At 52.7% G+C, this 23,544-nt stretch overlaps 1 protein-coding gene and 1 long non-coding RNA gene across 3 annotated transcripts in view; one reads left to right on the forward strand and one right to left on the reverse strand.

Annotated features, from left to right (window-relative positions):
* The window catches only part of SPTBN2 (spectrin beta, non-erythrocytic 2), a 29,077-nt gene extending 18,628 nt beyond the window's left edge, over positions 1 to 10,449 (reverse strand). Inside the window, exons 1-11 of one of the 2 annotated variants that reach the window (XM_033861171.2) lie at positions 10,094 to 10,449; positions 7,880 to 8,031; positions 7,274 to 7,447; positions 6,365 to 6,456; positions 6,127 to 6,207; positions 5,719 to 5,834; positions 3,779 to 3,891; positions 3,469 to 3,656; positions 1,883 to 2,000; positions 1,165 to 1,323; positions 528 to 830 (exon numbers count right to left, since the gene is read on the reverse strand). In XM_033861171.2, coding sequence (XP_033717062.1) covers positions 528 to 830; positions 1,165 to 1,323; positions 1,883 to 2,000; positions 3,469 to 3,656; positions 3,779 to 3,891; positions 5,719 to 5,834; positions 6,127 to 6,207; positions 6,365 to 6,456; positions 7,274 to 7,447; positions 7,880 to 8,031; positions 10,094 to 10,271 — 1,674 coding nt within the window. In that variant the 5' untranslated portion in view covers positions 10,272 to 10,449. The remainder of the gene's footprint in view (positions 1 to 527; positions 831 to 1,164; positions 1,324 to 1,882; positions 2,001 to 3,468; positions 3,657 to 3,778; positions 3,892 to 5,718; positions 5,835 to 6,126; positions 6,208 to 6,364; positions 6,457 to 7,273; positions 7,448 to 7,879; positions 8,032 to 10,093) is intronic. The other variant, XM_033861170.2, reaches the window with a different exon arrangement.
* An 88-nt stretch (positions 10,450 to 10,537) lies between these two features.
* On the forward strand, positions 10,538 to 16,939 carry LOC117313224 (uncharacterized). The gene is made up of 2 exons (XR_012333623.1): positions 10,538 to 12,261; positions 12,888 to 16,939. It is a non-coding gene; the product is annotated as an uncharacterized lncRNA (long non-coding RNA).
* The last annotated feature ends 6,605 nt before the right edge of the window (positions 16,940 to 23,544 follow it).

Consider the following 23,544-nt stretch of genomic DNA (forward strand, 5'->3'; position numbering starts at 1 on the left):
GGCTGTAAGCCCTACGCGAGCAGGCTGCTTCCTCCCTTACCTCATCCCCTGTCCCCTCCCTGTTCTTACAGCAGCCCACCCCCACCCCCCGGCCTCCCTTCTCATCCGGAACATGCCACATGTGAGCAGGCCAAGGGCCTTTCTGTTCCTTCTGCCTGGAAACATTCTCTCCTTAGATCTCCCTGTGCTGGCTCCTTGGGACATTCTGCTCTCAGCCTAAATGGCATTTTTCAGAGAGGCCTTCCTGGACCACTCCATCGCACGGCCTGTCTCCCTTTCCTCATAGGTTTCACGCCCACCTGCTATGTTGTTTTTTGACAGGCCCACGGGTTTGATCATCAGCCTCCTCCCACTGGAACGTGAGCCCCCTGAGGACAGGGAGCTGTTTGCTCTGTTCATCTGAACCGGGGACAGGGCCCTGGACTGGTACATCCTCTGCAAAGGTTCGGCTGAGCAGATGGGCGAACGTGCCCTTCGTACTCCCACGGTCCCGACCACCTTGACCCCACCTCCGCATCCGCTGGTACCTTCATCTCTTCCATCCAGTCCATGAGGTAGAGGAGGTCCTGGAACACCTTCTGCAGCTCCAGGTTGAGGAGAAGCCGCTCCCGCCGGGCGGCCACCATCTGCCGCAAGAAGTCCCAGAGCCGCGCCACGTTGTGCTGCCGCGCGGCGATGCGCTTGATGTCGTGGTAATGCTCAGCGGCCAGCTCGGCGGCCACGGCGTCCACCGCCTGCACCCGGCCGCTGTAGGCCACGATGTCCGTCTCGATGGCTTCGTGCTTCCGCACTGCTGCCTCCACGGCGGCCAGCTCCAGCCCAAAGTTGTCCTGGGGCGGGGACAGGGAGGGAGGGCTGGGAGCTCCGGGAGCCGCTCTGCTCACCCCCTGCCCCCCACCCCCGGAGCACTTCTGCTGCGAGGTGCCAACTCCACGGGGTGGCTCTCAGCGTCCTCTCTATCCCACCCCATCCTGTCTCACCAGCCCTTCTCCTGTTCAACGCTCTGGCCCCTGGCTCCCGGGCTCTTGGTCTCCAAGTCTGTGTGATGGAGTTCTTGTTTCTTTAGCTCCCCACCTCGCAGGGCTCCTTATCCACCACTCTCTCTCACTCTCCCATGTCTCCAGACCTGCCTGGACAGGCCAAGAGCCCCCCGCCGTGTCCTACCTGGGACACAAGGCGCTGGTTCTCGCTAAGCCAGGTCTCCCGCATGGCGGCCTTGCGGTCGAAGCGGGCGGCCAGCTGCTCCAGCTTCTCCTGGCGGATCAGCTCCGTGCGCAGGGCCAGCTCACGCTCATGCTCAGCTTTCTCCAGCCGCTCCCAGGCCTGCGAGGTGGAGACAGGATTAGTGCTAAAGGGCCAGGGCTCAGGAAGTGAGGGCGGGGAGGGGTCACCGGGGCTGGGGGTGCAGGGTGGGTCCCAGGGAAGCTCGGTCTAGTGGGTCTGTGGAATGCGGTCAGACGCCTGTGCAGGGAAATATGAGGAACAGGGTGGCGTGAATGCCGTGGAGCCCCATGAAAACCACGTCTGCTGGTGGACAAAGACGGGAGGGGGACAGGGAACAGTGGAAATCACTGGATTTGTTTCTGGTGGTGGGGCTGTGGGCGAACCCTATTACTTTTGTTAATCTTATGCTGTGAAAAAAATGAAACAAAAGTAGGGCCCGTGAGTCGAGGATATGCTGAACAAGATAAGGGACTGGGGTATAATTTGCATGGAGAGACCGAGGGAGGAGGAGGGGGACGTGCAGGACTCGGGAGAGGATGTGGGAGTCACGCCTGCACCCGGGATGGGTGGGTTCAAGCCAGGCCGAGGGTTCAAGCAGGGACAGTAGGGGCTGGTGCCGAGGGTGGGTCGTCCCAGGGATGGAAGGGAGGCTGTGGACCTTGTTGATGTCAGAGATGAGCCGGCCCTCGCGGGGCGTGTAGACCTTCTGGTTGTTGGCCCGCAGCTTGCTCTGGATGGTGAAGAGCAGCACTTCCAAGTTCCCTTTCTCAGTGAACCTGAGGCAGGAGGCCAGGTGGGGTCAGAGTCAAAGGCCACGAGGGGCCCGGGGGCTCTTTACATTTCAGAATGAAGTTGTTCTGTGTTGCTTTCCTTCTTATAAAAGCTTGTGAAAATATTGGTAAACCACGTTTAAAAAGAACCTAATTTTAGGGCTTCCCTGGTGGTGCAGTGGTTGAGAGTCCCCCTGCCGATGCAGGGGACATGGGTTCGTGCCCCGGTCTGGGAAGATCCCACATGCCGCGGAGCGGCTGGGCCCGTGAGCCATGGCCGCTGAGCCTGCGCGTCCGGAGCCTGTGCTCAGCAGCGGGAGAGGCCACAACAGTGAGAGGCCCGTATACCGCAAAAAATAAATAAAAAAGAACCTAATTTTAAAACAACTGAAAACCACACAGACCCGACCACTGTCACCCTTGGGCATGTATGTACTGCATTTTTGCTTTACACAGATGGGATCATACCATAACCACAGCTAACATTTGTGGAGGACTCACTCACGGAGAGCCAGGCCCTGTTCTCAGGGCTTTGCATGCACTAACTCCTTCTCACTGTTACCTACATTCTCTCATTACCCCCATTTTCCAGATGTGAAAACCGAGGCACAGACAGGCTAAATAATGCCCAGTGCTCACAAGGGTAGGTGGCAGAGCCACAATGTGAACTCAGGTACTTTGAATCTGGACGCTTAGCCCTTTGCTCTCTGCCATCCACAGACAACTGTCTTGTAACTCTTATGTTTCATGAACGTCTTTTCAGGTGAATAAATGCATTTCTCTGATATTATTTTCAGTGGCTGTACCATGACCTGTTTTTCTTTTACAAAGGTCACGTTCGTGAATATCCTTGAAGCTATTTCTTTGTTCAATGCCCAGAAGAGGACTTTCTGGGTCAAAGGGCACACCTCAAATCATTCCCTGGAATGCACAGGAACAGATGTTTTCTGGCTTAATATTAGTTTTGGGGCTGAAACACATTAACACCAAAAGAGCTCAAAAACAAAAAACACAGAAGTTTTAGCATGTACCGTATAGAACCATCTAGTAGTAATTCCATACTTCAACAGTCAGTTGCTAAAATACATAAATGATAAGAACCTGTGCAATGTGCAAGTGACCGGCCACATGCACGTACTGCCAGCGACAACCTGCCTGTCGGATCCAATCCCCTGTCCTTAAGCTGGGATTGGGCTGCCGAGACACCCCGACCAATCTCTTCTGAGTAGACCGCACCGGCTCTACATACCATGGCAATCATTTCCACAGCATGATTTCTTGTAATGGGTGACCATTAAAATTTTTTACTTTGGAAACTGCTAATGGGGCTCTGAGCGGGGGGAAGTGAGCCTCCACTGCATTTATGTGCTGCCGCATCTCCCTCCCAAAAGGCTCCCCTCATTTAGGCTTCCTGCTGTGTGAGCACAGCTTGGGGCAGGCAGGCCGTGGCAGGGTGTGGCTCAGGGACACCTACTTGGGTGGCTTCTCCACAGTGCGGTAGGAATTGAAGGACTGGAGCTGGTTCTGGACACCACTCAGGGAGTTGGCCAGCTGCCGGTCATTGAGGGTCACGATCGTTTGCTCAATCCACTGCAGCAGCTCTGAGGCCAGGGACTCATACTTCTCCACCAGGCGCTCGGCCTCCATGGCGTGGTCCAGCACCTGTGAAACCGTGCTGTGGGTTCCCTGGCCCAGTCCTCCCCTGCTCCTGCTTTAGGGGAGTAGGACCCCTAGGCCAGGCCTCCTCTGGTCTTTATGCCTACCACCCCCATGCTGGAGAGTACCTTGCCAATTCTTTTGCCTTCCACGGCCAGGGCCTTCATCTTGGAGAAATAGTGGTAGTAAGTAGCCACGTAGGTAATAATTGATTTCTCATCTGGTTGGTCCACATTCACATCTGAGAAAAAGGACCACTCAGATCAGGCCGAGATTAGAAACCTGCCTCCCAGAAGTATGCCCCAATCCTAGGGGCCTCCTAGCCCTCCCAGGCTGATGATATCTTTCCAGCTCCCTTCAGAGTAAAATGACAAATAAACTATTTGGACTACAAGGGCATGAAAAGCTAACCTCTCTATTCCCCCTCTTCCTAGAAACAAGCGGAGTTTAAAAATCCAGAAGCCCAAAGAGTTTAAAATCCAGAAGCCCAGTGTAAAATTAGTTGTTTGGAGGAAGAGAGACAAGAAAAGAAATAGCATTCCCATTGGGGGATGGATCGTGGACTTAAGGGCTGGAAAGATGCCCAAGAAGTCATCCAATTCAGGGGCAGCAAGACAGAAGGTATGAACGAGGCCTCCTGAACCCAGAATGTTCAGAGGGATGGGCCCAGGGAGCCCTGGAAGCAGGGACAGAGGCCAGTTCTCAGGGCCGTCTTGGGGCACAGTCATGGCTATTTCTTGCCTCAGTCCCAAAGTTCAGCTGTGGGCCCAGGAGGTGAGTGTCCTTCAAGCCAAATTAACTCCTACCACGAGGACACCAAGGCTGACTATGACTTGAAATCTCTTAATTGGTTCTCTTAATTGGGCCAGCTTGCATCCTACCTACAGGGAAGACTATTAGACCAGAAGCCCTCCTGACCACCTCTGACCTCCCACAGGCAGGCGGGAGCCACGGAAATCATCTCAGAAAGTTATGGGATACGAGGCTTTACTTAAATATCCTTTATCATAGCTGTGCTTTATCATAGCTTTACCATAGCACAGCATTGAGCTGTGCTTCTCAAATGCTCTCCCAGCAACCTTGTACTTGGCCTGCTTCGATTACTACTTAGCTGATGTTTGTCACTCTGGACTAAGAATCACGGGAACAGGGACTGCAGGTGCGATGGAAGACAGGGAGAAAGTAACCAAGTCCGAAATCTGCCCAAGGAGCTTCAGAAGGAGCATTTTCAGCAAGGAAGTCACTCGGCCCTTCCGTCCTTCCCTTTTCCGGCTGCACCAAGACGGCTCTCTGCTCTCCCAGAGAGGTGACTGAGGAAACAGGCTCTGGAGCCAGGCTGCCTGAATTTGAATCTCAGCTCCACCAGCCGTATGACCTTGGGGAAGTCACTCAAGCTTTACAGGCCCTTGTCTTCTCTTCCATAAATGGAGCAGGATATTGATTTCAAAGGGGGTGTTGTGAGGATTACATTAATTAGAGCACGTCAAGTGTAGTGCCAGGTACAAAACAAGAGCTCAGTGGCCATTCCCAGTCTCATCAGCATTAGATCAGAACCACAGGGGCCAATGAGTAGGGTCAGCTGACCATAAGGCCAGTGCTTTGTGAGACCTCAAGGTCACGGAGCTTAATTTAGAACCCTAGAGTTTTGGGATTAGAAGGGCCCTTAGAGACCACGGAGACCAATCTTCTCACTTTAGAGGTGAGGAAACCGAGCCACAGAGATGCCAAGCGACTGGCTCTATGTCACAGAGCTGCTCCGTAGAGGGGCTGGGATAGAACCATACCCCAGGGCTCTTTCTGCCACGGGGCTGCCTTTCTTCCTATATTGAGATATACTTTTCACGCCATAAAATTCACCCTTTTAAAGTATACTATTCCACGGTTTTTAGTACATTCACAAGATTGTGCAACCGTCACCACGATCTAAATCCGGAACATTTCCGTCACTTCCCAAAGAAATCCCGTAGCCATCTGAACGATCTGCAGTTCCTTCCCGTTCTCGCCGCCCTCAGCCCCCGGCACCCACTCATCTACCTTCTGTCTCTAACCCACAGCCTCTCTGCCCCACCTTCAGGATCCAGCAGCTTTGTAAGTCCCAGCTCCTTCTCAGCCAGATTGAAAGCGTTCTGCAGATTGTAATGTGCATTACACTTCTTCAGGGACTCAAAATCCAGCAGGTCTGGCCTGGGTGGGGAAGGAATATAGAAGGTATCAAGGGCAAGTGAGATTCTGAAGAGGAAAAGTAAACCACCCCTATCTTTCTCCCTAAGTCCCCAACCCTCCCTGCCCCAGGGCTCCCATCGCAAGCCCTCCATGCAGTAGGCACCCCGACATCCTGGCTCTTCTCCGAACGTTCCTTTCCCGTAACTGCCGTGTAGCTCATCTCATCTCACTGCTTTGTCTATGTGTGCCTGGGCCCATGGGTCATCAACCCATCCAGTAACTCAGACAAGCTCTCGAACCCCCGTCTTCTCACCGGTGTTTATGTACAATGGCGTTGAAGGCCAGCCCATCTCTCCAGCTGGTGGTGAAGTTGTGCACGTTGACATTGGGGTACCTGTAAACAGAGGCCAGGATAGACAGTGAGGAGGGCCATCCCGGTCTGTGCCTCGAGGACAGACCTCCAGCTTGTGGTTCCTGGCCCCCATCCTTCCTTTTCTGCACAGCCTCGGTGCATCCAACCCTCCAAGGCCACGCTGCCTGGGCAGCCTCACCCCGCGGTCTTCATCTGGCACCACAGCAGCAGGGCATCCTTGGCTGACTTCTTCTCCTTATTGTCTTCTGTTTCCACACTTATGTCTTGGATCTAAGAAGGAAGGAAGGACAGAAGGAAGGAAGGGAGGAAGGCAGGCCCTCACTCCCTGAACAGGGGCTCCTGGAATTATCAGAGATGCTCAGAGATACACGGCAGGAAACTGCTCCTTAGATTCCTGGATTAGGGGTCCAAGGACAGAGCCTGGGGACCTTTCCTCCTGGGTCAGTGACCACAAAACTTCAGGTCAAAGGGATCTGAGGCAGCAGGATGGGGTGGGAACTCAGAAGAGTGGAAGTGCCTCGAAGCGAAGAATGCGGTTCCTGCAGGTGGGGGAACTGCAGGTAGTGGAGTGAACATTTCCTGACAGCTGGGTTTCAAAGGTGAAGCTGACAGAGCTCTGCTTAGGGCTGGAAGGAGCAGGGGAGGTTACACCCGGAGAGGAGGCAGGGGAATCAGGAGAGCTGTGATGGCGTTAAGGACACTGGACTGGCTTTGCTCAGAGCATAAGAAGGAGTAGGGTGGCTGTTCTCTTTTGAGGAAGGTGAGCAGAGTTTGAGGCAGCGGAGTGGGCTGGTGACCAGACCCCAGATGTAGCTCTAAAACTCTCCGTGGGGAAGGACCAGTCTGTAAAATTTCCAGTCCCTTGTGCAGCGACATGTGGTCCTATAGCCCGTGACCAGTACACAGACCAGGCCACAGGGAATTTGCCACAGAAGTTTGACAACATCCACGCTGGCCTCCACCCTGTTTAATGAGGAGCGTCCCCTGATTTGGCGTAGGAGGTCCTAGGCCCTCCGTGTGTGCAGTGACCTTGGGGGCTGCAGCACCGGTGTGCAGGGCACCCACCGAGCAACACCGTGCGGGGTACCTGGAATCGAAGGATGATGGTCCACACCAGCCCGAGGGTCAGGCGGTGGTTCCCGTCCACAATGTCATGCGAGCCCACATTTTCCAGGTGCACTTTTTGCTCCTTCAGGAACTGCAGCGCCTTGTCCACGTTCTCCAGGCAGTGGATCCGCATGCGGCCCTTTGTGGGCTTTGGCTGTCGAGGGACCAGGGACACAAAGCCATGGGACCATGGGCCTCCTCTTCCTTCCCTCCTAGCTTTCCCGGGGCCCTGCTTCCTACACCTTCCCCATGACCTCCCTCAGGAACACAGGGACCGCCCCAGGGAGCTAAAGCTGAGTTGCAGATGAGGCTTGAGGCAGATTAAGATTCCCAAGGGAATTAAGGACACCCAGAGTGGGTGGGAAAAGAATGTTTTCAATGGGGCCACTGTTCCTGTCTCCATGAAGCAATGCTCCTGGTTTAATTCACGCAGCAAAGCCTCTCAAAATGAAACCATCCTTTGAGCAGAGGGTGGCCACTGCTTTCTGCTCTGCGGTGTCACTCTTCTTGTTCGGGGCCACTCCCATAGCTTGTCCCCTTGACCACTGTCTCTCAGGCCTCCTCCTCCCTGGTGACCACAGCTCACCAGTGTCTCTCCCGAGAGCACCTCGAGGAGCCTCAGGAGGTTACGTCCATCCCGGAGGTCGCTGTACAGGTCTCCCACCCGGCATGTCACCCGGGCCAGGTGAGAGTTGACCCACTTGGTGAAGGTTTTCTTCTGCACAGCTTCTCGCTCATCTGTGGCAGCAACATGGGGTCATTTCTGCCCTTCAAGTACCGTGCACCTGCTTCTAAACACCAGTTGGTGGGGTTGGGGAAGTGAGGTCTGGGGAGGAGGAAGGGCAGGAAGACGGCCGGGAGGAAAACCCATAGCTTAAAAAGCCGGGAAATACAGAAATTGGAATGAGTTCATAAGCAAGGTGAAGAACAAAAATAAGAGATGGAAAACAGGCTTTGTGAAGAAAGGATGAAAGAAATTAGAAGCAGGGGACATGCAGGGGAGGTCTGGGATCAGGACTCTGTCATGTAACAGTGGTGAAATGCTGTTGCTTCACCCATCAGGGCCTCACTTTCCTCATCTGTAAAATGGGCACATTACTTTCTCTTTCAGCAAGTCATTGTGTTGACTGAGACAATGTGTGTAAGATGAGGCACGAAGTGGCTCCTCGATGAGTTACTGTTTATAGGCATGATCTAACCCGAAGGAAAGAGTAAGAGTTGCTCAGGTCGGTCCAGCAGGAGGTATGGCTGTTCCCTTTTGGTGGTGGACAAAGGAGAGGGTGTGAACTTAAATTACAGCAGCCGCTGTTCCAAGTGGTCATTAGAAGGATGTGACATTATAGAGGCTGCAGGCCTCCTGAGTCAGCTTGCTCTCCTGGGATAATTTAAAGAAAAGACAGGCTCCTCTACTTCTGGGTTGACTCAATTGGTTGCAAAGGGATCCTGTCCCAGGACACTAATATTCCAATGCCAAGAGGGAAAACGTCATCGTGAAAGTAGGAAACAGGGGAAACGGTGAGTCCAAGAAACACGGGGTGGGGGCAGGGAGAAGCCAGGCAGAGTTTAGCGCCAATCTCCAAAAAAGTGAGGAGGTGCCTGCTGCCTGGTCCACAGGCGGACCTGCTGATGAGGGGATGCTGTTACATTTCACAGAAAAATAAGAATTAAAAGTATTATAAATGACAACGTGAGGGAAGAGGCTCAGGCCATCGGAAGCTGCTCCGGCCACTAGGATTTCCACCAGTTCTCCCCAGAGGAGCCCAGTGCAAGGACCCAGTCCAAATGGCCAGGGCCTGAAGAGTCACTTGTCCTTCCGTCTCAGCACGAGCATCTCGGAAACCGAAAAGACTCACCCCTTAATCTCACATTCCTATGCACCTCACCCATAAAGCATAGCGACACACCCATGTCTATTTCTGTCTTTCTTACCTCCAACCCCGTACCTGGGACAACCTTGGGGTCCTAACAAATGCTCAGATATCCTGATGCTCTGTGGGCCTTCTCTCAGGGTCCACAGGCCCTGCCCGAGCCGGGGACTGCCCGGAACATCAGCCATTACTGGACCCATGGAGTCTGCCCTGATGCCAGGCACACAGGGGTGAGGCCATTTTGGCGCACAGGTAGCAGGAGAGGGGAAGATGTGGAAACGGGGGCAGCTAGGAGAAAAATGTGCAAAGCCAAGCGCCAGGGACAAAGTGTAACTTTACAAGGCGTCCACGGACACACAAGACACAGTGGCTCCCAGAGATACACTGGAGTATGGCCGCCAGGGTGAACACAGCCTGCTCAGACATATACCTGAGCCTGTCTGCACCAGCTCCCTTTGACACACTCCCTGGTTTCCACACACACTTAAGACACCCACTCAGAAACCCAGGGCAGCACAAACACGCCCTAGGTCCCTCGCCTACTGGCTCACTCTCCCTGTCTCCTTCCCTGACCACCCCAGGGGGCGTCTCCTCCCAAAGGCCGGAAAGTCTCAGCGAACCACGTTCGCTCCCCGCCTTCGAGGACACACGCCCAGCTGGGCCCCGACGCCGCCGTCACACCCGCTCTCGCTCTCACCGCCCCTCCAGCGGGTCCAAGCCTTTCCCGATTCTGTCAGCATCCCCGTGTTTTCCGGCCACTTGTAATTATTCCCCCGGCACTTTGTCTCCCAACACAAACGTCTGAGTCACAGAAGACGCTCCCCCCGACCCCGGGTTCCTGGCTCCGGCTCCTCTCCCACGCCCCCCGGGCCCCTCGCTCCGCGGGGCCCCCTCTCCGCGCGGCTCCCCTCCGCTCGCCCCCCGGAGCCCACCTTGAAGCTGCTTGAAGCGTCCCTCCAGCATGCTGGCGTACTGAGCCGGGCTGATGAAGGCAGCCGGCGAGAGCGGGAGGCCCCCGGGGTTCTGAGACTCTTCCACAGCCTCGTAGTAAAACTCGCCGGCCCCATTCAGGCCGTGCCCGTGCGCCCTGCTCACTCCGTGCCCGTTCATGATGCTGCTGCCTCTCACTCTCCCGGGGCCCAGCGTCCATGCTCTGCCCGCGCCGTGGCGGGGCGCCGAGGGTCGGCTCCCCCTCGAGCCTGGGATCCCGCGAGCCTGGGGTCCCCGGGTGGCAGGGGGTGTGCCTCGAGGACGGTGGAAGTTTCGAGGAGTGGGAAAAAGGAGTCACGGGATGTCTGAGCCCCGAGCTGCGGGACCCGTCGTCAGAACACACCTGGCTGCGGCGAGAGGAGACGGAGGCAGCTCCAGACAAACAGGTCGGACAGTGACGGGGGAGGGGTGGGAGGCGGAGCTTTCCGGCTGGGGCAGGGCCAGGCCCCGCGGGCCGCAGGAGGGAACTGCCGGGGCCTTAGAGACCTGCCCGTCTGGCCCCGAGTTGCCCCCGAGTACACAAGACCCGAGCGAGAGGCCCCCGAAGCAAAGTCCTGCTTTCCCAGGGTCTGCAGGTGTGATGAGGATGCCCCCTCTCTGTGACTCTGGGAGGTCCCCCTTCAGGATGTGGGCTTTGATCCCCAGCTCAGGGAGCAGAGAAAGAGAAATCCTTGAAGGGGCAAAGCCAGCTCAGTAGTACTAGCCAGGCACTGTGCTAGGTGTTTGCTTACATTCCTTCATTTGTGAGATAGGTGTTGTTATCTTCCTCACTTGTTTGTCATCCTCACCTCCAGTATCAGCTCCTTCCCTGCCATGGGGCCCATCAGGCCCTCCTCGGCCAGGCCATCCCAGGCCCCCAGGACACCCACTGCCGGGCACATCTACCCGATTTCCTTCTTACCTTTCTATGGGCTTCAGCCCTTGTCACTTACAAGCTACTCTTGCCCTTCTCCCATCTTCCTTCATTCAGTATTTATTTGGCACCTACGGGTGCGAGGCGCAGGGCTAGGCAAGGCCCATACAGCGACACCTCCTCAGGAGAGCCCCGTTTAGTAGTGGAGATAAACACCTATTGACAGCATAGGTGGCATATGTCGCATGCACAAACATTGCAACAGTCCTGGGTATCACGTGTCGTGTGCACACAGACATCATGACCATTCTAGAAGCTACTCTTATCCAAAATCAGGGTACCAGGGAAGCTTTCCCCCAGAGAGGTGAGATTCTCCATAACCCGTGTCTTCTGCCTTCTCTCATCTATAGAAACAGCAATATGAGTATTTCACAAGCCAGCGTGTAGACCTAACGGGAAGGACAGGGAGGCCCAGCAGAAGTTGATAAGGGACCCCCAGAAGCAATGGCTACCACATGGGGATCCTCAGAATGGTGTTGGGCTGCCTGAAAAGAATTACGTGGAGAGCTTAAAAATTCCGATTCCTGGACCTTAGGTCCAAAGATTCTAATTTGGTGTGTCCAGAAAGGGGTTTGAGAACCGATATTTGTGAAAACATCCGTGGGTGATCCTGTAAAAAGTGCGGCCAAGTTTGGGAACCACCCCCCTCAGTGTCTCCCTTCTTATAGGAGGCCACCCCACCCACGCTGGGAGCACCACCTCTCAGGAAGGAGTAGCTGTGACCTCTCCCACTGCACTGGGCTGGGAGGCCAGCAGGTCAGTGGAAAAGACAAGGGTGGCATGGAGGAGGGAAACCAAAAAGGTGGGTGGCCTTGGGGTGTGTGGGTGACTCAGCCCCACGACAGCCGCAGCCGGTGGTGTCAGGTGGCAGCCGCACTCTTGTTGCCATGACAACTCCTCCCCAGAACGCAGGGAGGCCCGTCGAACGGGTTTGCTTGTGTTCGCAGGGGCTGAAGGAGAGAACCGAGGCCATAGGGGAGGGCAGGGGCTGAGGCAGGCGGGGAGAATGGGCGGCTGCGGAAACCAGAGGCAGGCAGAGGGAACCTGCTTCAGGGAACCAGTAGATGAAATAGAGGGAGGAACAGGCGGCAGGTGGAAGGAACAGGTGGGGAGGGAGAGGAGAGGCTACTGGACTAGGAAGGGGAACAGGTGTGAGAGATGACGGTGGAAATCAAGGAAGAGACAAGAGGATGAAAGGTAAGGGAGAGGTGGGTGGAAACAGAATAGCAAGACTAAGCGCAAAAGAATCAAGGAACATGACTCAGGGACAGAGGCCGGGAAGTCAGCTGAGCGCAGAGGGGAACACAGCTGAGTCCCAGGGTCAGCACGGCTTCTCCCTGCTTGTGGGGAAGGAAGCTGGGCATGTTATTGATGGTGCGCGGTTTGTCCTTGAGGCTGGAGTTGGGGGCCAGGGGCTTGGTAGGGTGATCTGGATTTCCCGCTCTAGTGCAGCAGCTTAGAAAGAGTCGGTCTTCCCATGAAGTTGAAGGACTCTTCATGACAAGCTTCCCATCCCACACCCATTCTCAGCATCTCCCCCGGCCCTCCCCTGACCTCACCTGCCAGGGCCTTAATTCGAGACCTCTCAAAGAGGCGGGCCGAACTGCTGTCATTGTCCCAGTCCGAGTCGGGCAGGTCCCAGCGGTTGTTGATGTCACTGTACTGGCCCTGGATCTCCAAGCTGTCAAAGTCTGTGGGTGACAGGGTGCTGCTCATGGTGGTGGATGGCCTCCTGCTCCTGCAAGGGGGAATGTGGCTGGTGAGGCGCCTCTCAAAGCCAGTGAGTCCAACACTCACCATGTCCTCCTCTCTTCCTGCCCTAGATCTGCTCTGTTCTCCTGACGGCCAAAGGTTGTGGTCGTTGTTTTCACCAATGGAAATCATCCCCCAGTGGGAGAGAGGAAGCCATGGTGGAGAAGCAGAGACAGACAGGAACACAACAGACACACGTGGAGTGAGGCTGGAAGGCAGCAGTGTCTCAGAGCGACATAGTGGAGATGAAGGTCTCCAGAACCTCAGGCCAGAGAGGGACAGTGGGCAGGGGGCCGAAGGTGGCGATGGCCCTCAGCGTGGCTCAGGACAGCAATATGGACACCAGGGCAATGCAGGAAGCAGGCCTGGGACCCCTTGGGCAATAGTGAGTATAAACTGGAGTTCTTTCATTCCTGGTTCCACAAACTGTTCTGAGTGCCCCTGCCCCCACCCCCACCCCCAAGATGGCCTCCTATACCCTGTAAACCAGGGATCCCCACACCCCCGGGCCGTGGACCAGTATGGGTCCATGGCCTGATAGGAACCAGGCTGCAGAGCAGGAGGTGAGTGGCGGGTGAGGGAGCGAAGCATCACCTGCAGCTCCCCATCACTCCTCATCGCTGGCATTACCACCATCCCCCCCACCCCCATGAAACCAGAAGGTTGGGGACTGCTGCTATAAGCGATTTGAGGTGAAAAGACCCACATCCTGCTCTCAGGCCAAGATGCATCTATGATACACCAGGAAGACTGATGCACTGCTAGTAAGCATGGATAAAGAGCCCAGGAGTTCAAAGGAGGACGCAGTATGGTTATCTCCCCTTGTTTTCCTTTTACTTGTGACAGAGAATACTTAATAGGTGCTCAATGAACGTCAGCTGTGATATGTGTCCTCGCCATCTACATGCATCACCTCACCGCAACCCTCTGTGGGGCAAGGGTCCATTATCATCCCCATTTCATAGATGACGAAGTTGCTCCATGAAAGTTAAATCACGGTTCAGGGTCGCTGGGAGGCAGCTGGAAGGCGCAGAGCTGGGTTTTGAAGCGAGATTCTTTTTGACTCTGGAGGACAAGCGCTTAATCATAACATTTACATGTTCTTGAACTTCCTGGAGCCCTTCAGAACTCCCTTCTAGGGCCCAGGCTGGGGAAACTGGGACCATGTGTGCTCGCCAGCACAACTCACGACTCTATTTTACACAAACAAACCCTGTCCTTCTCCAAACTAACAAATGAGTTTCAGATTAGCTTTTAGGGATTTTTTTTTTTTTTAAACCTCTACTATCCAAAGTTCTCGAGTAATTCAGCAGCCATTCAAGAGAATGGAGGGGGCTGACTCTGTAACTGAACCCCAAATTCTTCATTTCTCATTTTCCTAGTGCCTCTTAAATACAAAGACATTTTCATCCTTAGCACCACTTCCTAGGGTTGGGGCTATGACCTTGGCAGTCTCTGGCTCTAGAAAAAAGGTATGGTACCTCTTGTGTGGTGTGGGGGAAGGAAGAAAGAATGGGTGGTGAGTTGTGGGTGGTTAGCGAGATGTGAGATGTGTTCCCATGGGTGTACAGGGCAGAACTTGGCTTCTGTCATTAAGTGGTTTCATCAAGCAGAACCCGCCCCACGTGAAGGCCAGGACTGTCTACCCCTCCCTTTTCTCCCAAAAAGAAAACACACACAAACATTTCCCTGGGAGTTAAGGTCTCAGGTTCCTAGATTTGGGCTTTTCATTCCTTGTAATAGGAAAGAGAGCTTCATTTTTACTAGGCTGAGGACTCCTTTCTCATTTAAAATCCATCATTTCCCCTAATCCCCAGCAGATTCTTTGAATTTGCTCTGTAAATATTTATATAAAAATAAATTCGAGGGCAGAGTCAAGTCAACCTGAGCAAAGAGTGCTGTAGGCAAGGTGTGACCTGAACTAGAGTCCCCGAGTACTCTCAGCCACCGGACAGGGAAGCAGCCTAAGCCCTGGGACCAATTCGAATTCCATTTCTCTGGGCCCCTCAGATTAGGGCTTCTTCCACAGCAGCCATGCTCACACTCAGCTCTGGGATGCACATTTCTAGCATTCCCGCTCTCCCTGCACAGAGCTCTCCACAAAAAACCCTACATACAATGTCCCGCCTTCTATTCTGTGACCCTTTTTCCTTTTATCAGGAGTCACAAACCTCCTAAAGCCAGCCCCCAGGGGTATGGCCAATGAGCTGTTATAAAAGAACTAATTTGGGATTCTTTTAGGTGGGCTTGCGCTTTCCACTTCTCTACAGGCCCCACCATTCCCTGTTGGCTCCTTCCCAGCCTTGTCACACATTTTTGTTACCTGCTTGGCCCCTGAAGGCCTCTGAGATTTTCAAACCTTGTTTTATATCTTTGTACTCCACAAAGAGCAGAAACCTAAAGAAGCAGACTGTCAGACCCCATCTCCAAACTGCTGTGTGTCCCCAGGACCTCTGGAAGCTGTACAAAACCTAAACATATACCTCTTTGTCTTCTTTTTGGTGACCCAACTTTGTCCTCCTGACAGATCCTATTGGGACCAAGGCATGGGATCCAGACCTCTCAGGGAGGTCTGGGTGTTACAGCCTCTCCTATAACCTGGGGGAGAAAATATGAAGCTGAAACCTCCCCTTCTCCCAAATAAAATGGTCCCCTGGCTAAATCCAATCTGAGATGTACATGCTTTTCATCCTGAGTTTCCAAGATGCCTCCCATCATATAGATAAGGAACCAAGATGGCTCTGGTGTCCTTAGATCAGTGGTCCCCAAATTTTTTGGCCCCAGGGACTGGTTTCGTGGAAGATAATTTTTCCATGGACAGTGGTGGTCGGGGAGGATGGTTCAGGCAGTAATGCGAGCGATGGGGAGTGGCAGATGAAGCTTCACTCACTCACCCACTGCTCACTCCTACTGTGTGGTCGGGTTCCTAACAGGCCGCAGACCCATACCTGTCCACGGCCCGGGGGTTGGGGACCCTTGCCTTAGGTCACAGGACCCCATGGGGCCACCATGTTGGGACTCCAAGGAGTTTATTCCCATAGTGAGTGATGCTTTCTGGTGTCCTTCAGCACAGTGGTTCTGAGGGCCTCTGAGTTTTGGTTTTCAAGCATTTGGGCTCTGCAGACCCCTGGCCTTTTGGACAATATGCTGTGTTCTGTGTTCCCTGCTGCCATGTCCAGAGTCCTGTAGTTTTCTGGTTGAGTTTCTCTACATAGATCCCATCCTGGTTTCTCTTCTCTGATTTATCATTCCTCGCTTATGATTTGGGTCTCCATGCTCATTTCCTTAGTCAGCCTGTGTCCCAGCCCCATGACCGCCTAAATCAACTCTATGCTGGGGAATCATCAACCTGATTCTTCTCCATGGATTCCTGGACTCTGGCAATAGAACGGTACGGCAGCTAATCCAGATTACAGTTTCACCAATGCCTTATTCTTAGCTACTGACCTGGAGGCCAGGCCCAAGTAGCTTACATTGTTCATGCTATAATAAAGCCAACTCCCGCCAGCTGCACGCTTGGGGTCCTGCTAGATTATATGCCCAAGCGCTGCTGGATGCGGACTCTACTCAGCCTAGAGCTGGTCCTCAAGGGCAGCTGCCCCCCTTCCCCTTTCCTCCCTTTCGCTGGGCTGTAAAGCTAGAAATCCTATCCCCCCGGGCTAGAGTCTGTCTTGTACCCTAATTCCTTCTCTCGACACATCCTCCTCCTGATTAATTCTTTCCCTCCCTCAGAGCCAGTTGATCATTCCCTCCTCTGTGCTCCCACAGCACTTCAGCGTGCAGCTATTATTACACTTATCACATTGTATTACAGTGAGTTGTTTATGTGTCTCTCTGCCTGCTCCACTTTTAACCCATTGAGGACAAGGGCTGCATCTTACTCATGTTGGTGTTTTCCCAATAGATATTCAATAAAGAGATATTGAATGAACTAATAAAGACCTATTGTATAGCACAGGGAACTGTACTCACTACTCTGTAATGACCTATACGGGAAAGGAACCTAAAAAAGAGTGGAGATATGTATATGTATAACTGATTCACTTTGCTGTACAGCAGAAACTAACACATTGTAAATCAACTATACTCCAATAAAATTTTTTAAAAAAGAACATTTAAAAAAGAGACATTGAATGAATGGGCCATATTTTTTTTCCATCAAATTCATGTCTTTTTTAGATTTAGAGAAAAAAACACAAGGAAAGAATGAAAATGGCATCAGAGAAGACCCTCTGCTTCTCATCTGGAGTACCGTCAGTGTTGAGCTCTATAGTTCAGGATCAGGGATTCTCAACCTTGCATGAATCGTAATTACCTGGAGGGCTATTAAAACACAGACCACTGGGCCCTGCTCCCCAGAGCTTCTGATTCAGGAGATCTGGGGTGGGGCCTGGGAATTTGCATTTCTAAACTGTTCCCAGATGATACTGAAGCTACTGGTCTGGAGACCACATCTTGAGGGCCACTGTGGTCCAAAGATGAGAAGCAGTTAAATTAGTTAGAGAAGCTATGAGGACAGAGAAGACACAAAGTTTCAGGGATGAGTGTGACCTGAGGTTAGCCCCTGGGTCTGTTTAGGCTCTCTCCCATGCTAAACTCAAATACAACTTCCCCTCAGAAACCCCAAGATCCACAAAGAACCAGAAGCCTCAGGCAAGGAGAGAGGAAAATGAAGATGGAGTGGGCTCTAGATCTAATGAGACAAATAGAGCTGATGGCTGGACACAGGCAAATTGCAGATGTGCGGAAGGACGACGATGTGGCTGGAGATGCTGCTGGGCGGTGGAGTTGAACAAATGACAGCGGGATGAATAACAGATGAGAAGGAATGGGGACTTTGGCAAAGTAAAAATCTTATTTGACTCAAAGTATGAGTGGACCAGCGGAGAGGTAAAAGGAAAAAGAAATCACAAACAAACTCGGGGCTCCTAGGACAGCAGAAGGAAATGCACACAGGGCAACCAGAGAACAGAGAGACAAAACCCCAACCATTTCTCTCAAGGCTGTGTTCCTGACAAAGCGCCAGGAACTCTCCTCCAAGGAATTTAGGAACTGGGCTGAAGAGTTGGACTATATTTTTGTTTGATCGTCTCCTTTAGAATCCTCCACTCAGGGCAGAATTATTCAGATTAATTTCCACTCCCTTGCTACGCCCCTCCCCCAAGTCTGTAACCGATGGGTTACATCAGTTTCCCTAAGGGACAAATCTAAGATCCCTATTAGCTTTTTTCTCCCTAATCCCTTGCTCTTCTGAATATGCCAAGAGGTTGCCCAGCACCTCAAGCTAAGTCACACATTTGGAATTCACTCTGCCCCCTTCACCTTCAAGGGAAACTGGTTTGTAGACACCGTGCCGGTGCCTGAACCGACCAGCTCTCCAGCGCCGGAATTGTGGCTGCTCTCGGAGGGGAGGAGGGCAGCTGAGAAACAACCCACGGAGACAGCATGTAGCAGGTTAGGACAGGGGCAAGCCTGCAGATCAGACAAGTATGCAATGCCACGAGGTTAAAGGGGTAAAGTCGTTCTGAGCCACAGTGGGTGGTAAATGCCGATTGTGGTGCTGGAGTTGGAACCGCTCAGGAGGAGGCCTTGCCCGCTAGTTCTGTGCCCACGGACTCCAAGCCCTCTGCATATCTCGGCCACAGGGACACCTTACGCTGCCTCTTCCCCGCCACCCGCAGGGGCTTCATTCTCCCTTTTTCCTCTGCCGGTGTTCCGGTCACCACAGCCAACCGTGTCCCTCTCTCACACACACTGTGAGGGAGCATGTCACACACACTGTGAGGGAGCATAAAAGGAGAGCATGCAGCTAGCTAGCTACCAAAGAGGCGAGGAGAAGCCCACCGGCTCCAGAGGGAGCCCCCAGCCAGCTCCCGAGAGGGAGTCGAGCGCTCACAGCAGCGGGGCAGAGACAGCCGAGCGTGTCCGCAGCACTTGGACCCGCGCCGGCCGGCCCGCCTCCGCGATGCGAACAGCTGGCGCTGTCAGACACGCTCAGAGCCCAGCGACCCGATCCCTTAACGCGTTTGTCAGCCCCAACTCTTCCAGACTCTTCTCTGGTCTCCGGAAAGGCCCGCGTCCCGCAAGCCTCGATCCCCGCTGCTCGCACACGGGTACCTGGGTGGCTGGCACTTGACTCTCCATCCTGTCCCCGGGACCCAGCGGGAGCGAGCGCCAGGAGCCGCATCTTCCCACCCTTGCTCCCCTGGCCGGCCCCGGCCCCGACCCCGACCCCGACCCCGACCCCGCCGACCGCACGCGGCCGCACAAAGCGCACAGCCCCGCCGGCCGGGACAAAGCGGGCACGGGCACCGGCACCTACCTCGGTGCGGAGCGCCGGCCGGACAGCCGGGAGCGCGGCGGGCGGGGGCGCACCGGTCGTTGCCGCGCCCGCAGCCCAGCCGCGAGGGGCGGTTGCGGGCGGCGGCGGGGCGCACGGCAGGCTGCAGGCGGGCGCTGTCACGGGGCGCGAGCGGCGCGGGGAGCGCGCGGGGCCGGCGGTGGCGGGGCGCGGGCGCGAGCGGCGGGACTGCGGCGCCGCGGAAGGAGGACAATAGCCTCCCCCTGCCGCAGGCCGCCGGCTCCCGCGGGAGGCTCGGGACCATCTGGAGCCGGCAGCCCCGCGGGACTCGGGGCGGGGCCCAAGTCACCCCCTCCCCGCCCGGCGCCATGGCAACCGCGGCCCCTCTCGGGTCTCCGCTCAGCTCCCCGGCCCGGGGTCGCTGACCTTCCCCGGGGCTAACACGGCGTCGGCTCCTCTGCCGGCTCCCGACCTCCCCCCCAACCCACCCCCCGCCTACCCTGTGAGTGCCCCCAGAGCCCCGCCTTCCGGTCCTCGCCGGCCCTGGTCACCCTCGGGCCATCCGGGTACCCCCCACAGCTTGGGGGCTCTGTCTCCGCAGTTTGAGTAGCCCACCTTTGTCCCTGCTACGCTTTTCGCCCCAAATCTGTATCCCCGGGACACGCAATGCCTCCTTTAATGGCACTCACCGTCCAGAAGATTTCCCAATATTCAGCCTCTGTTTCCCGTTTCAATTTTTCCTCTTTGGGCACCTCCAGTCAATCCATCTCCCTTTAAGCATTTCTTTCATCCAGCCCTTCTCTCTCTGGTCCTCCTTCGGTCAGGTAGGCCGGCTGTCTTTCCCAAAGCATCTCCACGGTACATGTGGAGATTCGTCTCCTCGCAGATCAGATTCTCAGAACAGTCATCACTGCAGCTTCTCTCAGCTTCTTCTCAGCTCCTCTCATTTATCAACCAGAATTCCGGCCTACTCACTGTCTTAAAAGGGAATGGGGGTGGGGACGGACATATCTCAGCCTGTCACAGCTGGGTTTCTCCTTGGTTTAGTAGCATCGGAGTGGTCTAATGTCTAGTGGTCTAAGGTCATCGAATAGTGAATTGCTATCTCCTTAAGAGAGGAAAGAATTATGCCCAAATCATAAAGTTATAGAGTGCCAGGTAGGTGCTAAAAGTGTGTTATTTCATGTGACCCCCCCTCCCCAACTCCAGCTCTAAGAGATAGGTACAGTTCTTTCAGACTAGGAGACTAAGCTAAGAGATGAACTAGTAATAATAGACTGAGCTTTGTACAGAGCAGTCTGAATTGAACCATTAGATTTTACTGCCCCTGAAGATGTGGGCCTGTTTCTACCTGAGAAATGCTTGAAATGGCCAAGTAAGGGCAATGTGAAGAATGGGCTTTGCCTGAATTATTGGTTTAAGGTTTTGTTTATTTATGAGTAATGACATTTTAGGATTTGGCTCCTTTCTGAAAAGGTATACATAATGAAACAAATATGTAAGTATTTGAAGTACTTTCCAGATATGATTTTGGTAAGGTGAAATCGTTTGTGTTAAACCCACTTGAAAACATTTTCAAGGTAAAAAAAAAAAAAAAAAAAGCCTGCTACCAATCCAAACTAGTTGTGTCATCTCACCTACCTGGCCTCAGTTTTCCTAGTCTATAAAATGGGTTGGGAGAGGGGTTGTTGTGTTAGTTGCACTAAAAGAAGAACTTGAAGTTCTCTCCCAGCTCTGATAGTCAGATTCCACCATTAAACTGGAACCAGGATTCTACCACCAAACTGGAACTTGGCCTTCCGGAGTGCACTTCACTGTTAGCTGTAATTCAGTCTACTTATTTTTTAACAGTCACTCCTCAGGCAACAAAATCAAAGAAGTGAGGGCATAAGCTGCAGCTGTTCCCAAAGGTAGTAGTGAGTGCATTCAGGAGGAAGGGAGCACCGAGGTGTGCTTTTGGTCATCAAGGAGACTTGGTCAGGGATGTTAAAGCTGATGGGATGAGAATCAGCCAACCTGCTGCTGCTGTACTGGTTATGGGAACCGAGGGTCTCCATGATAGCCTATTAGATTGTGACCCAACTAGAAGACAAGGATATTAGATCTTATGATAAACATGACAATAATATCTTGTATATAGTGATTTCCCCTTTTCAACATCGCATAACCCTTTTAAAAGCCTCATAAAGTAAATGTTCTCATTCTCATTTTATTGATGAGCAAACTGATGCTCAGACACCTAAGCGAATGCTCAAGCACATAGAGTTAGTTCGTAATAGAGACACCAGGTCTTCTGATTCCTCATATGTTCTTTCCCCTCTGCTAGAGAGGGAGTATAGAAGAGTGGTTAAAAGCATCAATTTTGGGGAGGCATGGATTGGGAGTTTAGGATTAGCAGATGCAAAACATTATATATAGAATGGATAAACAACAAGGTACTACTGTAGAGCATAAGGAACTGTATTCAGTATCCTGTAATAAACCATAATGAAAAGGAATATGAGAAGGAATATATATATGTACAACAATCACTTTGCTGTACAGCAGAAATTAACACAACGTTGAAAATCAACTATACTTCAATAAAATAAAAAAAATTTTTAAAGTATCAATTTTGGAGTCAGACTCCTGGGTTTATTTTATTTTATTTTATTATTTTTTTTATGGCTGCATTGGGTCTTAGTTGTGTCACTCAGGATCTTCACTGAGGCATGAGGGATCTTTTGTTGTGGCGTGCAGGCTTCTCTCTAGTTGTAGCGTGCGGGTTCTCTCTCTAGTTCTGGCACACGAGCTCTGTGGTTTGCTGCACATGGGCTTTCTTGTTGAGGCGACCAGGCTCAGTAGTCGTGGCGCCCGGCATTAGTGGCCCCGTAGCATGTGGGATCTTACTTCCCCGACCAGGGATCAAACCCGTGTTCCCTGCTTTGGAAGGCGGATTCTTTACCACTGGACCACCAGGGAAGTCCTGGTGTCCTGGGTTTAAAACCTAGTTTTGCCACCTCCACCTGTTAACCTTGGGCAAGTTACTTAACCTCCCTGGAATTCAGCTTCCACATCGTAATGTGGGGATCAAATGAGTTATTGCAGATAAATTACCAGAACAGTGCCCCATACATGGTAAGCACTCAACTAGTGCCAGCTATTATTTTACCATATTATCATTTTACCATACTGTTTCCCAATTTGGGGAGGAAGCATGTTCAATAAAGAGAACACTAAGATCGCTTGTCTCAGCTCTGTAACTGAGTTGCTTTGGAAACTTGTTATTTTGCTCTGTAGTGCGTTAGTACAGTCAATGATGAAGAAAATATCTGCTTTCTTTTTACATGAGTGGCAAAAGTGAATGGAGTGATGTCCACCAAATATGCTGAGCTTCTCGGATAAATCCAGGTTTGCTGCTTACATTACCAAGATTCATGGAAAGGTCTTGGTAGGACTTCCTGCCACCAAACCTACAGGCACAGCTGAATTCTCAGCTTTCGTTCCTATACCATGGAAGAGGTGTCCCTCCTTCTGTCTGAGACTGATTCTTCCTGCTCCTGCCCTAAGTCCCATCCCCTCGCACAGCCCCATGGCTCTCATCCCTTTTGGTGAGTTCCCTCTCCTCTGGCTCCTTCCCATCAGCATTTAAACATGCTCAAGTATCTGCCAGCTTAAAAATGTAGTGAGAAAACCAGATCCTTCTCCATGTCTTGCCCTTAATCTTTATGATGATAGTCTTCTAGAGTCATTTGAACTCATTGGCTCCGCTTCTTTGCCTCCTTTTCAATCAAACATTCATCCAAAACCTACCTGCTTTATATGCCAGACACTGTGCTGGGATCTGGGGATCTAATAATGAGTAAAACGGACACTGTCTCTGTCCTCTTGGAGCTTACAGGCTGGTAGCGCTGATGGATATTAATAAAATAATCCCTCGGGTATATAATCACAAAGTACTGTAGAATGAATGAAAAGTTCAGGATGCTATGTGAGAATTTAACAGTCATAACCTGGTTAGGGAGTTTGCGGTGTGGTGGGCAGGTGGGAGCACGAGGGAGGCGTCCCGCAGATAATTTGAGCTGAGATCTGAAATATGAGAAGCATTAACCAGGCAGGGAACGGGGAATAATATTAGCAGTTGCTAACATTAATTGGGGACTATATTTTTATACTTTATTTATGTATTTATTTATTTATTTGGCGGTGCCTCACGGCTTGCTTGCGGGATTTTTGTTCCTTGACCAGGGATGGGACCCAGGCCCCAGCAGGGAAAGCACCGAGTCCTAACCACTGGACTGCTGGGGAATTCCCTGTTTCTATACTTTACACAGAACATTTCATTTCCTTCTTGTAACAACTCTAAGAGGTAAGTTTTAACCCCAGTCTACAGAAGAGGAAACGGAGGCATTGAGACATTAAGTGACATGCCCCAGGTCATTGAACCT

This window comes from Tursiops truncatus, chromosome 8 (assembly GCF_011762595.2).
Source record: "Tursiops truncatus isolate mTurTru1 chromosome 8, mTurTru1.mat.Y, whole genome shotgun sequence".
In the NCBI taxonomy this organism is placed as follows: Eukaryota; Metazoa; Chordata; class Mammalia; order Artiodactyla; family Delphinidae; genus Tursiops; species Tursiops truncatus.